We start from the raw sequence: 17007 nt of genomic DNA, 5'->3' as shown, positions 1-17007 counted from the left end.
TTTTTTTTCTATTCTCTGATTCTACCTGTAGGTAAAATAAAAGGAAATAGAAGGTAAAGACATTACATTTGCACATTAAGTGCAACCAAAGCTTTATTAATCAGTTTATGGAAGCATGATTATTTCACGTACGAAATGGCTTCTTTGGCTTATCAAAATTATATTATCAATTGTAGTTCTCTTTCGCATAGTCTTCTACATGTCACGTATAATATATAATACATAATACAATACTAATATAATACATAATACAATACTTAAAAAGATTATCACTTAAAGTATCATACAATTTGACAAATAAAAAAAGGGATTTCAGAATCAGTTAAAGGAGTCAGTAATTTGTTACACTTTTAAACTATGCATGCAGAAATAACGAAGGAAACATTATTTCTATTTTTTAGGATCATGTAATAAAACGTCATAGAAAGAACTGATAATAATTGTCGTGATTAATAGAATAACACGATGTCTGATTAAAAGAAAAATTAAATAAATTAGAGATTAACGTAACCTTAATGGAAAAATTCAGAGTTTTTAATAATCTAAATTATCTTACAATAAATATCACACGATTTCTCGATTTGTTCATATTAAAAAAACTATGCATTACGTTTTATTTTCTTCCCAAGTAACAAACAGTTTTCTGTTTTTCCTTAAATAAGCCCTCCAAAAATTTGGGTCACGTGCATTAAATAATCCACTGATCTGTTCCATGGTTCGATCATGCAATGGCATAGATGGAGTCCACTTTAACGTATTCTGTATCACTTCATCAAATTTATGCCTCCACAAACTCAACAATGCAGAGAAAACTCCTTCTTTTTGCTCATCTGATCCTAGTTAAAAATATTAATTGTTTGTTAATAACTGAATTTTCTATTACATTTAAAACATGAATAAAATAAATAAAAACAGTATACCTTTATCGGCATTGATTAAATCGCACAGTTGTTCTACAATTTGACCAACTACATTATCTTTATCTTCTATTGGGAATACACGCATCAAATTACCTGCATTTACAAATATTATAGTGGAAGTTATAATTTAAATATTTAAATGGAGTTTATTAAATTTTAAATTTACCTAATAAAGAAAGCGCTCGATATGTGCTCGGAAATTTCTCGTTAATTATCATGGATAACAATGCACCCTTAATAATGTTCTTGTGCGTCCATCTAGTTCCTTCTCTTTTTGCAAGAAGTATAATAGCGATTTCTACTTCACTATCATTTCTTTCTATAAATTTATCAAATTATATTTAGGCAATAAATTAAAAGTATTATAATTGTTTCTTACCTTGAAGTGCAGTCAAAAGTTCTTTGAGCAAATCTTTCGATAATGTTCCCATTGGATATTTGTAGAACATTGACACCAAATTTTTTAAAGCATAAAGTTTAGGATAGTCCATAGCTTGCTGCGTCATAATTAAATGTGCCATACATTTTGGCAATAATCCTGTATACATAATAAATAGTTACAATAACGAAATAAAAATTTGATTTTGAAATGATTTAAAAAATTACACATACTATTACTACTTGTTTGGTTATTTGGAAATACTTCTGGCCAAGAAGTGAATACTGTATATAAAATAAGTATTGCATGAACTCCCAAACAATACAAAGCATCACAACAAAATATCCTCACTTTTTCTCGATCCTTCTTAATTCGTGCTAAAACTGTATACATTCTAGCAAGAGATTCTATCACACATTTCTAAACATAAAATTAATTAATTGTTAATTGCATTCGTTAATTTTGCATTACGTATGAAAATAGTAGGGAAAAGCCAAACCTCTATTTCTTGATTAAGTCTAAAAAGTTTGTACTCTATGCCAACTTGAACAAATTGAAATACAGTGGGAACTGATTTTTCTAGGTCAATTAATAATGCTGCTATTCTTTGTTGTGCTTTTGTCATTAATGGTGCAGGCGGTGTATAACTATTATCTAAATTTCTGTTATGTTCCTGTTCTGTACTTAAGAATTCTATAATTCCTCTAAAATCATATAGTATATGTTAGTAATTAGTCATGTTAAAAATTAATTACAAATATGATGTGATACTAACTTTGCTATAATACGAGAACTACAGGTAAATTTCAGTTTTTCAATCACATCCCAATGTATGGAACTCTGCCAATCATTATCTACCAGCCTTTGTAATTGTTTACTCACGAATTTATCTAAAATAAATAAAGCATATTTTACATAATCCCACATGTTTTAAAAAATCTGTTAGCAGAAGTAATCTTACCTGCCATTAAACCGATATGTAAAAATTTTTTGTTATGCATATTCTTATTCTTCTTAGTTGGATTATTATTAATATGTTTTTGTAATATTTTAAATGGACAGTACGATTCTAGTTCATGTTCTATAGCAGAATCTTCCTGTGTAATAGAAACATTCGTGCGTGTTATTTTTTCAGTACATAAATTCCTTTCACTTATATCATTTATCTCTGAAGTATCAGTGGAAGACTTGTCATTGAAATTTAATAATTCTTGTTTGCTCGTACTATCTGTTTTGTTGATTTCTCTTACAACTAGAGAATTATTTTCACATACGTGTTTCAAATGCTCGTCATTCTTAGTCAAATCAGTCTTTTTATCATCCAATTCGTTTATCCCTTCCAAAGAATTAGTATTGGATGTAGTATCAAATAGACTATACCTACTATTTGTTTTGAATGTTATGTTTGTGTCTTGTCCGCTTGTCTTGTTTCTTACATTACTTAATAAATTTTTAATATCGGTAACTGGTATTTCATGAACAGGATCTCCTACAATATTTTCAGTACTGCTAGAATGTACCTTCGAAGAAATTAATCGAGTTTTTTGTATATTATTACCACAAATTTTTTGTAACTCATTATTATCTCTTTTCAATTCATTTAAATCAGTACAGTTGGCATTTTCTAAATCTTTTACTAATTGTTTCTTGAACTCTGGAACATCATTTAATTTCTCTTGTTTAATCATTGTGTTCTTAGGTACGTGTGCAATGCGAGGTTTCTTTTTAGGTATATAATCATCCTTTTTAACTACTTGAGAATTATCGTCTAAACCTTTTTGTTTTTCAGATATATTATCATTTTCATGCTCATAATTGCGCATATCTTGATGTTCCAACACATTTTGACATGTTTTCATGATTTTACTATTCTTCTTTAAATTTTTTATTTTTTTCAACAACATTGGTCGAATAACGGATTTGCTAAATTCGCTTTCATTTGTCTTTCTTTTCTTTGTAGAATTCTGAGTATTAAAATTATTTGTTTCAATCTGAGGTATTAAGCTATCAGATTGTGGCGTTTCTGACATGTCTGTATTTAAAGCATTAGTTTCTTCAATTGGTTCATTCAATTTTACTAAATGTGATACGTGTACTACTTTTATCGAGGATTCGTTTACCGGTTTAATATGCTCAATAGAACATGATTCATTTTCCATAGAAGATTTTATTTCTATCGTGTTTTTATGCTCTGTTAGTGCCGAATATATGTCCGTATTTGCTTCAGATCGGATCAGTTTACCAGATTCAATAGAATCCGATAATATTCCTGAATCGGTTTCACCTCCTACTGACTTACTACATTCAACCAAATTTCGTACTATTTTTGCTTCAGCTTCATTTCTATTCGTATGATCAGAATTCAAAGACAAGCTAGATCTTCTTATACGTAATACGCTTTTAGATTCTACATTAATATTTGTTTTACTGTCATCAGCCAACTCTTCTTCTATGTCTTCTATACTATGTAACAAATTATCAGGGTTTCTGAGAAACGAATGTCGATACTTGCACTTCTTAGGCTTTTTCTTAAAAGAAGTTCGTTCATTTTTGTTAACAATTGATTCAATTTTCCAAAAACCAGTATGCACATTTTGTAGTCTTTTGCATTTTAATCGAGATAATTTCCTCAATGTTTTATGTCCATTCGATTTTTTTGTTTCTTTGCTTTTGTAAGCGTCCATCAGTTTTCTCAATTCATTGAAACTAAATTGCGTAGAGTTATTTACATCGTATATACTACAAGCATTTAGATGATGATGCTGACAACAGCTATTGTTTTGATTTAAGCCCTTTTTATTTAATTTCTTCTTCATTTTCATTTTCATTTCCAACATATCGATTCTTTTTTGTAACGACAACATAATCGATAACGAAGGCGTTACCATATTCTCACAATGATTATCTTGATTAATTGTATTCGAATCTGTCCTTGATAACGGATTAAGTGGCGTCGATCCGATATAATATGTACTTGGATCTATTAAATTCGATGTCGGAGGAAAAGTATTACAATAATCCGAGCGACCTAACGAAATCGCATGGGGCGTTAACAGACTCGTTGGAATAAACTCTACACGACTATTCTGATCCGGTAAATGCTGCGAAGAAGTGTCTGATGATGTTAACGATGTTTCAATTTTACATCGTTGTCCACTCTTTATATCTAAAAGTATATGAAATTATTAAAATATAGTTCATATAAACGAACACTGTAAATATTTCAATGTGTACCTATTGAAGGTTGTAATGGAGATGGAGATCTTTTTGGTGGAGATGGAATCTTTTCAACAAGTTTTGGACATGAATTGCTCATAATTTTGCATATTTTCTCAAAGGGAGGTGGATCTAACAGAACATTGCACTTGTCACAAAATATAGGATATAAGACATCCTTGATATTACAAAAATCGTCGGTTAATACGCTTTTATCTGCGACTTCCGGATTTTGCATTATTGTGTCTCTAGTCGATGTATTAGTTCCAATATCCCGTAACATTGCTTCTATAAAATAAATTGGATTTAAAATATTAAATTATTATTAAAAAATATTTTTAAATCAATTATATTAATTCTTCAATTAAATTAACTTACTATTTTCATTTTTTAGAATCTCGAAAACAGAAATTTGCTTTTCCATCTTTTTCATTTTTGTATCATGGGATTTTTTTACATTTTTTAACTCCTGTTCCAATTCCTTGATTTTTACTGCAAGAGATAATCAAATTATTAAGCTACATATAATATTTAAATCCACTTTATAAAATTACCTTGAAGTGAGGATTTTTCTAAGTCATATTGTATTATCTTTTGATTTTGATGTTCGTCTATGTCCTTTATTTTACATATTAATTGTTGTATATGCTGCTGATCAGCTGCTGCCTTGATATTACCTTCATTTACTTGTGTAGTCAGAGTTTCAATGCTTTTTTTATATTTTGTATTTTGCTGAAAATTATATATTAATATAAGATATAAAAATTGACTAAGAGGAAGAAAGGTAAGATTTCGCAGGATAAGTATTTACATATATTCTTTACTTACAAGTTCTAATTTAATAATCTTTGCTAAAGTAGTATTATAATTATATGTTGTTTCTTTTATATTTTTATTTATTGTATCTAGCTCTTGCCTTAATCGTTCACATTCTTTTGTTTTATCACTATATTTTTTAATTAATTCACTAAAAATAAGCATTTCGTTAATATTAATTAAAAATGATGACAGATGTAAATATATATATAAAAATACATGATTAATATATTAATTTACTTACTGAGTTCCAATAATTTTCTTTTTTAACAATAAATAGGACTGCGTTAATTTGATTACATTGGAAATATCCTCCTTAAATTAAATAAATAACAATCGACTATTAAAATTATTAAGAATCAGAATTTAAAAATGGCATAACAATAACTATAAATTTTATTAGTAAATATTTCATATTAAACTCGTATTAAAGTGATGTATTTCATTTGACTAGTCTTAGATTAAGGTTGATTAGAATTCAGATTAAATTCTTATTAACTAATAACATAGAATCAAATGGTATTATAACCTCAAACTAATCTAAATAGTCGATACTATTAAATTCAATTTAAACTAAAAACTTCTGAGAATAAAATACTCACTTGAGCAGTTTCATCTGTTTTCAAATCCGAAAAATTATCGTCCATGGTAATTAAAATGACAATTAGTACTATTTGTTTTAAAATTATTTGTATTTTTGAATGCCGATCAAGAAACACGTTTATGCGGCGTTCAGTTTGATGTTTACAATTCCGGCTAGGGACCCTAACATTTATGATAAAAATTATGATAAAATTTCTATATAATGTAACGATATTATATACAGGTGTGTAAAAGATTTTTATACGTACTAAAAACCTTTTATACGTACTAAAAATCTTTTACACACCTGTATATAATGTCATTACATTATATAGAAATTTTATCATAATTTTTATCATAAATGTTAGGGTCCCTAGCCGAAATTGTATATATATATGTATATATTAATAATATTAATAAGTATTCTTTTAAAAGTATTACCTTTAACTGTTTTTGTATACTCACGCAGTTTTGTATGTCTTTATAATAATAAACTTTCAATAATATTACATTATATCAGACATAAATTTTAATGTAGACACATACATATTTCCTTTTTCAAGATACAATATGACAATTATGACTTTTCAATACACTCGAAATCTGTCGCGCGCTTTTTTGTTAAATTTTGCGCATCGCCTCACTCCGTTCATTTAAGATGCCGTCCTTTTCTCTCTTTCCACATTCTACTAATCAGTACGCTACATAAAATTAATTAATTCGTATGGTAACTAGCGAATTGAGTCGGTGTGATTCATTATTGAAATTGATAAACATTATCGATGGTTCTGTATACATATAGCATTCCTAGTCAAACTTCCCTTAGTAAGAAAAGATTTATGTCAAAAATTCTGCTCCGATATAGAATTGATAAAGAAATAGAATTAAACTAATCTAAAGTTTATAGTTTTTATATAAAACAGGTTTGGAGCTCGGTACAAGCGAAATAAAAGTATGTACATATGTATTTCCTAGAAATGATGGGGGCAGCGATGGCCAGTTAACAAGGGAATAATCTACGTTGTACATTATATGTAGACTGGTTCCCTACTCTATAATACATTGTTCATGAGTGATGGAAAACAGAATGACAGACTGACCGCTTGTGTACTCTAAATGTTTACAAGAATATTTTGGGTAAACTGCAAAATTTTTGTATTAATTTGGAAGTAACAGTGTTGTAAACTATTAACTTAAAGATGGAAATAAAATATCTTTCTAGAACCTTTTATTCAACAACGTTCATATATATTATATCTTGTTACTCCAGTAAATAAATATAAACTTATTTTCCAATTGTTTAGGTAAATGCTTGGTACTGGCGTAGTAATACACAAATGTAAACGATTTATAGAAATATATGAATTTCCATACGATTTATATGTGAAGAAAACCATTTATTACTCAGATTTTACAGTTTTATTAATTAATCATGGGAAGCAAAGGAGTAGAAATGGATCAAATTCTAGCCCAGAGACTTCTCGTTGAAGGTGCTACATTAGTTATGCTGGATGTACCTGTTGGCACAGAGTTTGGTATTGATTTAAAATCCTGGAATACAGCAGATAATTTTAAAGGGATTAAAATGATCCCACCAGGATTTCATTATGTACATTATAGGTAAATTTGTCGTAGTTATGTTTTTCTTATTCATAACGTATAATTTATATATTTATATTCTTTAAGTGCTGTAGATGAATTTGGAGAAGCAACACCTAAAGTTGGCTTTTTTCATATATTTAAAAAATCTGAATTTCTAGTCAAACGTTGGGATGCAAAAGAAGAAGATTTAAGTTCAGAAAGTATGATAGCACTTAATGTACTAGAAAATTGTTAAAAGACTTCATTATTAATAAAATCTAATTTTTCATACAAAGCTATAGAAGAAGAAACGGTTGAAAGGTACAAGAGCAATTTGAAAGATTTAGATAGATTTCTAGGATGTTACCCTTATGATATATGGAAACAATGGAAGGAATTAACAAATCATATTACCTCTCCTCTTGTTGAACGTTGTTCACCCATATGTGGGTATGTTAATAAGCTTTATAAATTACTAATTGTCTTTGCTATATTTATTCTTTTATTAACAAATTTCTGTATTTCAGCTTTGTAAGATCAGCATTAGAATTAGAATATTGCACTGATGCTGCAAGACCAAGAGGCGGAGAATCAAGTTCGAAAAGAAGAAGGAGGAGTGGAATTACCATAGAAGAGAAGGAAGATGAGCTTCTTCCTGATATGAAACCTAAGCCTGGGACAGAACTTCGACTTTCAAAAATACCTTGTAAGCAATATCCAGATGGAGCATCACCAACTGAGATTACAAAGTATTCTTTGGATACGAGTTATGCATTGGACACTGTTCTTAAGAAATTGACGCTGTAAGTGATTAGTTAAATATTTGTTCCAGAATTTTATAACCTACGATTAATATCTTTACAGTCCCATGGAGATAATTGGTGAAATGGAGTTGGCATTTGTTTGTTTTCTTGTTGGACAAAGTTTTGATGCCTTTGAACATTGGAAGAAACTTGTATCTCTTATTTGTGGAGCCGATTGTGCGATATCACAACGTCGCGAAATTTACATTGAATTTATGAAAGCATTAGAAGTTCAATTGATGCACGTACCCGAGGACATACTTTGTGACATTGTAGCCAATAATAATTTTGTTTATCATAATTTACGCAAATTGTTCGCAAATATTGAAATGAATTCTGAATTAGATGGACGTTTAAAATCTTATACAACGAGATTTAGCGGACGACTGTCTATAAAATTCTTGTGGGATTTTTCTAATTTGCAGGAAGAAACTGAAGATGAAGCGCCGGTTGTTGTTTCGTTAGAATAGGCTTGTATATTTGTAATTCGTGCAAACATACAGTTGTAAAATGTATAATATAAAACATATATCCTTACTTCTTGTACATATAGGAAATGTTTATATATATAAATAAAGATTGATAAATACAAATTTTCCTACATTTTAAAATAATAACCAATTTTATTGTGAAGTTAACTACATCTTACAGAGTATTAGGTTAAAATATTTCAATTCGCCTTGGGTATATTAGGGAAATAAAGAATACTTCTTCGAGTATTTAACGTACATTCAGCCTAAAAAGTAAATTGAACACATTACATTGCGCTTGATATCATTATATTATATAATATAATACTATATATAAAAACTTTCAGTAGGAAATATATTGTCAGTTATGACATAACCGATTGATATTTAATTAATATGTACCGGATATGATGTTTGGGTGATGTATGTGCACTGGTCAGTAATATAATTCCGCATCTGTATCAGCTCCATGACGAAGGTGCTGAGGAGAGTTAAAATTAAATTTAATCAAACAACCCTAGTATAGACATTTATCATATAAACGGTTGATATCTGATTAATATTTACCGAATGTGTTGGACATGGTCGTGGATAGTACATTGATCGGTAACCTACTTCCGCTTCTGGATCAGCTTCACGACGAAAGTGCTGAGGAGAGATAAAATTAAACTTAATTAAACAACTCTATTATCGACAGTTATCATATAAACGATTGATATCTAATTAATATTTACCAGATATGGTGAACATGGTGGTGGTGGAAGGTACATTAGTCGGGAGCCTACTTCCGGTTCTGGATCAGCTTCGCGACGAAGACGCTGAGGAGAGTTAAAATTAAATTTAATCAAACAACCCTATTATCGACAGTTATCATATAAACGATTGATATCTAATTAGTGTTTACCGGATGTGGTGGACGTGGTGGTGGAATGTACACTGGTCGGTTGGCTGGTTCCGGTTCTGGATCAGCTTCACGACGAAGGCGCTGGGGAGAGTTAAAATTAAATTTAATCAAAGAACCCTACTATCGACAGTTATCATATAAACGATTGATATCTAATTAGTGTTTACCGGATGTGGTGGACGTGGTGGTGGAATGTACACTGGTCGGTTGGCTGGTTCCGGTTCTGGATCAGCTTCACGACGAAGACGCTGGGGAGAGTTAAAATTAAATTTAATCAAACAACTCTACTATCGACAGTTATCATATAAACGATTGATATCTAATTAATATTTACCGGATGTGGCGGACGTGGTGGTGGAATGTACACTGGTCGGTTGGCTGGTTCCGGTTCTGGATCAGCTTCGCGACGAAGACGCTGGGGAGAGTTAAAATTAAATTTAATCAAACAACCCTACTATTGACAGTTACCATATAAACGATTGATATCTAATTAATATTTACCGGATGTGGTGGACGTGGTGGTGGAATGTACACTGGTCGGTTAGCTGGTTCCGGTTCTGGATCAGCTTCGCGACGAAGACGCTGAGGATAGTTAAAATTAAATTTAATCAAACATCCCTACTATCGACAGTTATCATATAAACGATTGATATCTAATTAACATTTACCGGATGTGGTGGGCGTGGTGGTGGAATGTACACTGGTCGGTTGGCTGGTTCCGGTTCTGGATCAGCTTCACGACGAAGGCGCTGGGGAGAGTTAAAATTAAATTTAATCAAACAACCCTACTATCGACAGTTATCATATAAACGATTGATATCTAATTAATATTTACCGGATGTGGTGGACGTGGTGGTGGAATGTACACTGGTCGGTTGGCTGGTTCCGGTTCTGGATCAGCTTCGCGACGAAGACGCTGAGGATAGTTAAAATTAAATTTAATTAAACATCCCTACTATCGACAGTTATCATATAAACGATTGATATCTAATTAATATTTACCGGATGTGGTGGACGTGGTGGTGGAATGTACACTGGTCGGTTGGCTGGTTCCGGTTCTGGATCAGCTTCACGAGGAAGGCGCTAGATAAAAATTACCAAAAAATTTAGTATAGAACACTGTCATTGTGCATTAATATTTAAATACTGATATTTAAAGACTTACAGGATTAATTGGTGGGAGACTTATAGGTCGGGGTGGTCGATTACTTGGTTCTGGTTCCGGTCCGGCTTCCCTACGACGACGGAGCTGTGGTAAGAAAAACGATTTAATATTGCTTCTCATACTTGACTCAATTATTTTCTTATCATGTAATTTTTAGATTAAGTATATCTGCTCTAATTAACCATGGACATATTCTCTAATGTTACCTCAGTTTTATGTGCATTTGGGATTACGGTGGTAGATGCGGCTACCACAAAGGTAATAGCCAGAATGGCGAAGATAAAGTTCTTCATGATTTTCTATATGAAAATAATGTAGTTTAGTTGCGTTTATATCTTTGAATATTTTTACAAATATCTTTTAATAAAATAATTACTGGTATATATATGGTGTGTATCTTACCTAATTGACTAGTGGTCAGATCTCTGAATGAGAAGTCACTGATATCGAATGTACTGAGTTGCATCGTATTTATACGAACTGTTGGACGTATCAGTCTTTGTCTGCGTGAAAGTTCAAGGCTTCATAGTACTTTGGGAATTACCGACTGCACACAACACGCACGTGATAATAAGAATCTCTTTTTATTCTAGTTTTCCTTTAGTCATGTTGTTGTTTCAGGAAAGTTATGAATTTTTCTTTCATTCTTTCTTATTCTTTCACAACCTATTTACTGTTACTATATGAGTCAAGTTTATAGTCCAATCATATTTTTCCGTTAGATTAAAACAGTAGCACATATTTATATTCACTACATTTTAGGCACTTATATTGGCTGTTACAAAATACTATCACAGATTATTTAGCATTTTTTAAAAAGAAAGCCTTTACTATATAAAATTGTTTAAATCATTGCATCACATCATCAGTCGAAGTGCACTGTTTGGTTAAGGCGCACCAAATGTGTTCTTATTTACTTGTGAAAGTTCACATGTATACATACAGACCAGTGCAAGAGGGAATTACCACGAATAATAGTAAGAATAAACATAAGTTTCTCTTCCTTGGAAAATCCATGGTTTTTGGAAAATCCATTTTACTTATACAAATAATTTATTTTTTCTAATCTGTTATAATTATTTATGTTATTCGTTCTGGGATTTTCTAGTATTTTAAGTTTTAAATTTCCTCAGGGCTTAAACATTTTTATAAATTACAACCAAAATAATATTCTGATAAGTCAAATTTACGTGACAGGAACCTCTACTGATCTTGTGAATTGTTTAATCTCCTTTTGCTCTTCTGCAAAAAAATGTTTCCGCCCGGGATCGAACCGGGGACCTTCCGCGTGTTAGGCGGATGTGATAACCACTACACCACGGAAACACATGCAAGGTACCTTTTATAACTTTAATTTAATCATAATTTTTATAACATATTTTTTAATTAATCTTTATGTATGCTAATGCATGGCTACGTTGTACCGTCGCGTATCGGTACTTTTGCCTGTACCATCCTACAATTAGAATTCAGCGTTTATTCTGGGAAAAAAAATCATGTAAAAAAAAAATATGTAAAAAACCTGGAATTAATAAACAAAGATTAAAAAAAAAATATTTATGTATGTATGTATTAAAAATTCTCTACTAAAACACATATCAAATATATCTATATCTATAATTTCACTCATTGTCAACAAAGGAATAGGTTAAGAGGTATAAAAATATGTAGCCGTAAATTATTTCCGAACAAAGTTTCTATTTTATACAAATTATAATAATTACAAAACAATTCAGCGAGTTTATGATACTTCCTTATTTAGGAGACTGTACGTTAGCCTCAAGGGCTCGTTTCTCTTCCGATAATAATGAAACCTTCTCTTCATACTTTTCTCGTAAATCTCGGAAAAGACAAAGCTGCGTCTCATATTCTTTTTTCAAATCTGCATTTAATTTGACCGCGGCATCCATTTTATTAATCATCGTATTATATCGTTCACGTTCCTCAGAAATTCGGACTTCCATGTCATCAACCTCCGCCTATGACAATGACAATAAATATTCACTTCATTTTCTTTGTCATTTTCAAAAATATAATTCTTTGAATAATTTAACCAAATTGTCCTAAACGTGACAATCATTCGATTGACAGACCTTATGATGATACTGATCGTATTTTACTGATTACATACTACTTATTATATTTCACTAATCACCTGCAAATGCTTTACTTCCATATTACGAATTTGCAACAGACTTCTGGTGAGAGACTCTACTTCCTTCAGTGATGCCACCTGATTATTCAATGCGCTAATTTGCTTCTCCTGATTAGATACAGTACGAATTCGATCTTCCAATTGCAGCGAAGTTTGAATAAGTTTACCCTTTAACTGGTCCACCATTCGACGAAGCATGACTTCGTTACCTTCACCCTTCAGCAGGGAATCGTACGTCGTCTGCAACTCCGTCAGTTTTTTTTCTGCGCTTTCCAACTTCTTTTGATAAGAGTCTCGTTCGTTGGCCGCTTTCTGTAAATAGACAAGAATTTATCATAGCTTTGTTATCGTTCATAGAAATTAAGATTTCATAAAACTTATTACCTATTATTAATTTGTTTTGTTTTTGTATATAAAATTTTACCTTCACTTCTTCTTTCAATTTCGATATTAAAAGTTCGTGTTCAGTTACATTGTTATCGTTTCCTGTCACTGATTTATCGTTTTCCGGTTTAATCGGATCGATCATGCCAGTAAGTGCAATTTGCTCTTCCGGTTTCTCAACATCAGCATTTCCGTCTTGCTTTGTCACGGAAAAAATATCTCCGGCGCCTATGGCCGTTCCTTGCTGAATTTCCGGAATATTTGGCTACAAAAGGAATTCACAATTTTACCAACCTAACACTTGATATTATCCGTATGTAGAAATATTTAACTCACAGATGGCACATTTTGCTTCACTTCAGAGGTTGTGCTGTCCTCCACTTTTTTTTCTAGAGACTTATTCACAGTTTCACAGACAATTTTCATATCTTCAACGATAGTTGCGTTTACTTCCTTTGGGGACATCTCTATTGTTTGATCTTCTATGCATTGCGAAATCTTACAGTCAATATCTTGCACGGGTGCATTTTGATTTTCTACCGTGACGACTGATGTATCTTTTACATTGTCTTGTTGACCTGACTTTGCCATTTCAGATAGACAAGAGTTTGGATCAGTGGTTGATTTAAGAGTCTCGTTGTCTGACATTTTTATCTGCAAGAAACGTCACTTTTATATGTTGCACACGAAACATACGAAACAGAGGAAAAACGAATTTGTTTCTGATGTATTTTCACTGTGTTCATTATTATCTAACTGGTCAAATAATTTCTATCGTTAGGCACGAAATAATTTCTTATTCTTATAGTTTTGTAGTCTATCGACTGTTTGGGTGACGATCGAAATTCTAAAATGTTACGTATAATCCGTTTTACTTAAATTTAGTTCTAGTATATGAGTCGTAGCTTTGGATCGTCAGTTATGTTATAAGATCGATTTTATTAATTACCGGGAACTTAAAATACAATGGAATACGTGTTAAAAAATGATGTTTCCCTTTAAATACGGAACTTCTTGTCACACAAAAGCGACTGGATATCCAGGACTAATGAAAAGTATGATGTATTTTTGGACATTGTCTGCTAGTTCTATTTTAAACTATCGTAAACGTGTGCCAGTCTAGCATTTAACAAACTGTTAGTCGTATTGTATTTAAAGCAAGTACATGACATAAAACTCGTCATTGATTATTCGTTCGAATTATAAGTATGTTCTGGATTGTACGATTATTTATGGGAACAAAATATATCTATACGAGAAGATATTGCTACAGTAGTTTCATTACGAAATATCATGCACTGTGAGGCTGAATTAATGCATTATTTGTACAAATGAATTCGAACGTATTTATGAAAAGTGTAAATGAAAAATAATTTAACGAAATGATAAAATATATCTCAATTGTTTTCGAAAAGTCATTTATTACATTAAATTGATGGACATCTCGTTATTCTTACATAATCAAAAAAAAAAGCTTTTATTTGTATGAAGGTTCATTAACATAGTTACATTCACCACAGTGTCGCGCTCGGGGCATCTTTCTCCTCGGCATTCTAATTATTTGAAACAAATTTTATGGTAAATACGTAAAAAGATTTTATTTTTATAATAAGACTAGGATTTTTCATAAATGCACTGCAATCTTTCGTATTGTTATTTACATGTTAATCGAGTGTGCACGAGATCTAGTCTCATAACCTCACTTATATCATATATTACTTTTCCCACGTTTCATCTCTCTTATTTAAATACATATAGATATATTGCTTTTACGTAACATGTTTGTATAGGAAAATTGAATGTAAAAAGAATGCTCCAGAAACATTACTGTCTGTATAAAATTCAAAAGAGCTAGCAGTAAAGGTTACTTTTAGTGAGTCTTTTTCATACATTTTACATGAAATCAAAAACATATTAAACATTTATACATGATTGTTACGATGTATTAAGTACTTGCCTTTTTCCTTTTTTCCTTGATAACAATAATCATACATACATGTATTATTTATTTAATAATATATAAAATGTGGTAAAACCATAATAATATGATAGTTATTATCATTATTTGCAACTGATAGTATAAAAAAAATATGTGTATAACTTCTTATAGAATATCAATTAAGGAATGGAAGAATACGCAAGAGAACCATGCCCATGGCGTATAATAGATGACTGTGGTGGTGCCTTTACCATGGGTGCTATTGGTGGTGCAGTATTTCAAAGTATTAAAGGATTTCGTAATGCACCCAGTGGAATAAACAAAAGGGTCCTAGGAAGCCTTATAGCTATTAAACAGAAGTCTCCTATTATTGCTGGAAATTTTGCATTATGGGGTGGTATGTTTTCTACAATAGATTGTAGTTTGGTACATCTTAGGAAGAAAGAAGACCCATGGAACTCTATTATCAGTGGAGCAGCTACTGGTGGAATATTAGCAGCAAGAAATGGTTTACCAGCCATGGCTGGTAGTGCAATTATTGGAGGAGTGTTATTGGCTTTAATAGAAGGTGTAGGAATATTTATTACCCGTCTATCCGCGGAACAATTCAAACCTCCATCGTTCACTGAAGATCCAAGCCATCTGAGACAAAGTCATCCATCGTAAAACGTATAAATATCTAGATATATTTTAAATTACACTCATATAATTAAGTACAAATGTTTCATATTCTTTGAAACAATAGTAGTTGACAACTATCATATTTTGCCAGTACATCAGATTTGTATAGACAATTCAGTCTCTTGATTTAAGAAATATAATAATAGTTTGGTTTCTATTTAATTTTGGTTTTGTACTTTTATTGAATTGTTAATAAGATAAAGCACTTAACATAAATATATTAGAAATTTATCAATGAGAAACATATTTATAAAATAAATTGACGTACTATTTAGTTTCATTATTTGTAAGGGAAATAAATTATCAAATTTAACCAAATTATCATTCTACTTTAATGTAATATAATTTTCTTAAATTAAAATCTTATTCTAATCATCTTCATCTTCCATTTCTTCCTCGTAATACCTGGAGGTTGAGGGTACAGCTAAGTCTAACGATTTGCTTGTAAAGTCTTGTTGATTATCATTTGTTGACTGATACTTGATACTTTGTGGAGGAGACTTGGTATTTGTACCTTTTAATGATTTGTTCACTAACCCCAATAAATGAAGTTGTTCTACCTAAACATTTTGGCATATGAAATGTTTTTCAATATTAAAACAGATAAAAAAGGGATTGTAAATATTATATTTACCTGCAAACTACTTATTTGATTATCAATTTTTGCTAATATATTTTGAAGAAGTTCTTTTTCTTGTATTAATTCTCTTTGAAAAACGAGTAAATCGCTGGTACTTATTTTTATATTGCTAAAATCATCGATAGTCGTCATTTTTGTTAGTGTTATTTTATTATTTTTATTTTTAACGAAATCAATAATAAAACGTAAACTTTATAGTAACAAGATACGCTAAAGTATCAAGTTCTTTATGTAAGTAAGTTCAAGTATTCTATGTAATTAAAAATCTGTAACTTAATGTTTGAAGGTTATGGTTTTCATACTGGATTTCAATGTTACCAACTTGACGTATGAATAAATACTGGCTTTTGTATACTGCCTGTATGTATTTTA

At 30.8% G+C, this 17007-nt stretch overlaps 6 protein-coding genes and 1 non-coding gene across 29 annotated transcripts; 2 read left to right on the top strand and 5 right to left on the bottom strand.

Moving 5' to 3' along the window:
• Positions 1-62: 62 nt before the first annotated feature.
• Positions 63-6127, bottom strand: LOC126926597 (uncharacterized). Of its 2 annotated transcripts, XM_050742968.1 has the most exons (14): positions 5934-6127; positions 5576-5646; positions 5344-5482; positions 5070-5247; positions 4894-5007; positions 4534-4803; positions 2261-4465; positions 2075-2189; positions 1799-2003; positions 1533-1719; positions 1300-1458; positions 1087-1239; positions 921-1013; positions 63-836 (listed from the first exon to the last, which is right to left on the bottom strand). In XM_050742968.1, exons 1-14 carry the CDS (start codon positions 5976-5978, stop codon positions 607-609), a joined length of 4164 nt encoding a protein of 1387 aa, XP_050598925.1. In that variant the 5' UTR covers positions 5979-6127; the 3' UTR covers positions 63-606. The 2 variants fall into 2 exon arrangements, with proteins under 2 accessions (XP_050598925.1, XP_050598926.1); XM_050742969.1 differs by lacking the exon at positions 5576-5646.
• Positions 6128-6814: 687 nt separating this feature from the next.
• Positions 6815-9143, top strand: LOC126926622 (protein AAR2 homolog). 6 transcript variants are annotated; one of them, XM_050743028.1, is made up of 7 exons: positions 6816-7050; positions 7136-7217; positions 7331-7533; positions 7600-7715; positions 7791-7944; positions 8022-8297; positions 8359-9143. In XM_050743028.1, the coding sequence occupies exons 3-7, from the start codon at positions 7346-7348 to the stop codon at positions 8765-8767; spliced, it is 1143 nt and encodes a 380-aa protein (XP_050598985.1). In that variant the 5' UTR covers positions 6816-7050; positions 7136-7217; positions 7331-7345; the 3' UTR covers positions 8768-9143. The 6 variants fall into 6 exon arrangements, with proteins under 6 accessions (XP_050598986.1, XP_050598985.1, XP_050598983.1 ...); XM_050743025.1 differs by having other exon boundaries at positions 6820-7050; positions 7322-7533; XM_050743029.1 differs by lacking the exon at positions 7136-7217 and having other exon boundaries at positions 6815-7050.
• Positions 8901-11387, bottom strand: LOC126926633 (apidaecins type 22-like). 15 transcript variants are annotated; one of them, XR_007714693.1, is made up of 13 exons: positions 11239-11386; positions 11043-11135; positions 10837-10920; positions 10507-10587; positions 10340-10420; positions 10173-10253; positions 10006-10086; positions 9839-9919; positions 9672-9752; positions 9502-9585; positions 9335-9415; positions 9109-9248; positions 8901-9033 (listed from the first exon to the last, which is right to left on the bottom strand). XR_007714693.1 is itself a non-coding variant. In XM_050743051.1 (13 exons), the coding sequence occupies exons 2-12, from the start codon at positions 11127-11129 to the stop codon at positions 9204-9206; spliced, it is 867 nt and encodes a 288-aa protein (XP_050599008.1). In that variant the 5' UTR covers positions 11130-11135; positions 11239-11385; the 3' UTR covers positions 8901-9033; positions 9170-9203. The 15 variants fall into 15 exon arrangements, 14 of the variants coding, with proteins under 14 accessions (XP_050599008.1, XP_050599011.1, XP_050599012.1 ...); XM_050743051.1 differs by having other exon boundaries at positions 9170-9248; positions 11239-11385; XM_050743054.1 differs by lacking the exon at positions 9672-9752 and having other exon boundaries at positions 9170-9248.
• Positions 11388-12089: 702 nt separating this feature from the next.
• Positions 12090-12162, bottom strand: Trnav-aac (transfer RNA valine (anticodon AAC)). Its single transcript has one exon. It is a non-coding gene; the product is annotated as a tRNA-Val (tRNA).
• A 352-nt stretch (positions 12163-12514) lies between these two features.
• LOC126926624 (tropomyosin-1) lies at positions 12515-14486 on the bottom strand. 2 transcript variants are annotated; one of them, XM_050743032.1, is made up of 5 exons: positions 14325-14486; positions 13712-14029; positions 13416-13640; positions 12992-13303; positions 12515-12815 (listed from the first exon to the last, which is right to left on the bottom strand). In XM_050743032.1, the coding sequence occupies exons 2-5, from the start codon at positions 14021-14023 to the stop codon at positions 12591-12593; spliced, it is 1074 nt and encodes a 357-aa protein (XP_050598989.1). In that variant the 5' UTR covers positions 14024-14029; positions 14325-14486; the 3' UTR covers positions 12515-12590. The 2 variants fall into 2 exon arrangements, with proteins under 2 accessions (XP_050598989.1, XP_050598990.1); XM_050743033.1 differs by having other exon boundaries at positions 12724-12815; positions 12930-13303.
• A 114-nt stretch (positions 14487-14600) lies between these two features.
• Positions 14601-16157, top strand: LOC126926637 (mitochondrial import inner membrane translocase subunit Tim17-A-like). 2 transcript variants are annotated; one of them, XM_050743072.1, is made up of 2 exons: positions 14601-14953; positions 15486-16157. In XM_050743072.1, the coding sequence occupies exon 2, from the start codon at positions 15501-15503 to the stop codon at positions 15978-15980; it is 480 nt and encodes a 159-aa protein (XP_050599029.1). In that variant the 5' UTR covers positions 14601-14953; positions 15486-15500; the 3' UTR covers positions 15981-16157. The 2 variants fall into 2 exon arrangements, with proteins under 2 accessions (XP_050599029.1, XP_050599030.1); XM_050743073.1 differs by lacking the exon at positions 14601-14953 and adding an exon at positions 14960-15248.
• A 146-nt stretch (positions 16158-16303) lies between these two features.
• LOC126926640 (uncharacterized) lies at positions 16304-16972 on the bottom strand. The gene is made up of 2 exons (XM_050743077.1): positions 16630-16972; positions 16304-16555 (listed from the first exon to the last, which is right to left on the bottom strand). The coding sequence occupies exons 1-2, from the start codon at positions 16765-16767 to the stop codon at positions 16364-16366; spliced, it is 330 nt and encodes a 109-aa protein (XP_050599034.1). The 5' UTR covers positions 16768-16972; the 3' UTR covers positions 16304-16363.
• Between the last annotated feature and the right edge of the window lie 35 nt (positions 16973-17007).

This window comes from Bombus affinis, chromosome 18 (genome assembly GCF_024516045.1).
Source record: "Bombus affinis isolate iyBomAffi1 chromosome 18, iyBomAffi1.2, whole genome shotgun sequence".
Lineage (NCBI taxonomy): Eukaryota > Metazoa > Arthropoda > Insecta > Hymenoptera > Apidae > Bombus > Bombus affinis.
The sequence above is the reverse complement of the archived record's forward strand: the minus strand, read 5'-3'. Positions and strand labels throughout refer to the sequence as shown.

Excerpts from the sequence above, each read along its gene's own strand:
- LOC126926637 (XM_050743072.1), top strand. The coding sequence starts at position 15,501 with ATGGAAGAATACGCAAGAGAACCATGCCCATGGCGTATAATAGATGAC.
- LOC126926633 (XM_050743051.1), bottom strand. The coding sequence starts at position 11,129 with ATGAAGAACTTTATCTTCGCCATTCTGGCTATTACCTTTGTGGTAGCC. Across the intron at positions 9,416-9,501 it reads CACCATGTTCACCATATCTG|CACTTTCGTCGTGAAGCTGA; the intron begins GTAAATATTAAT and ends ATCTCTCCTCAG. Across the intron at positions 9,249-9,334 it reads GACCATGTCCAACACATTCG|CACCTTCGTCATGGAGCTGA; the intron begins GTAAATATTAAT and ends AACTCTCCTCAG.
- LOC126926624 (XM_050743032.1), bottom strand. The coding sequence starts at position 14,023 with ATGTCAGACAACGAGACTCTTAAATCAACCACTGATCCAAACTCTTGT. Across the intron at positions 13,641-13,711 it reads TGAAGCAAAATGTGCCATCT|CCAAATATTCCGGAAATTCA; the intron begins GTGAGTTAAATA and ends TTCCTTTTGTAG. Across the intron at positions 12,816-12,991 it reads TGGAAGTAAAGCATTTGCAG|GCGGAGGTTGATGACATGGA; the intron begins GTGATTAGTGAA and ends TCATTGTCATAG.
- LOC126926640 (XM_050743077.1), bottom strand. The coding sequence starts at position 16,767 with ATGACGACTATCGATGATTTTAGCAATATAAAAATAAGTACCAGCGAT. Across the intron at positions 16,556-16,629 it reads ATCAAATAAGTAGTTTGCAG|GTAGAACAACTTCATTTATT; the intron begins GTAAATATAATA and ends CAAAATGTTTAG.
- LOC126926597 (XM_050742968.1), bottom strand. The coding sequence starts at position 5,978 with ATGGACGATAATTTTTCGGATTTGAAAACAGATGAAACTGCTCAA. Across the intron at positions 5,483-5,575 it reads AAGAAAATTATTGGAACTCA|TGAATTAATTAAAAAATATA; the intron begins GTAAGTAAATTA and ends GCTTATTTTTAG. Across the intron at positions 837-920 it reads TTTAATCAATGCCGATAAAG|GATCAGATGAGCAAAAAGAA; the intron begins GTATACTGTTTT and ends ATTTTTAACTAG.
- LOC126926622 (XM_050743029.1), top strand. The coding sequence starts at position 7,346 with ATGGGAAGCAAAGGAGTAGAAATGGATCAAATTCTAGCCCAGAGACTT. Across the intron at positions 7,534-7,599 it reads TTTCATTATGTACATTATAG|TGCTGTAGATGAATTTGGAG; the intron begins GTAAATTTGTCG and ends ATATTCTTTAAG. Across the intron at positions 7,716-7,790 it reads AGAAGATTTAAGTTCAGAAA|CTATAGAAGAAGAAACGGTT; the intron begins GTATGATAGCAC and ends TTTCATACAAAG.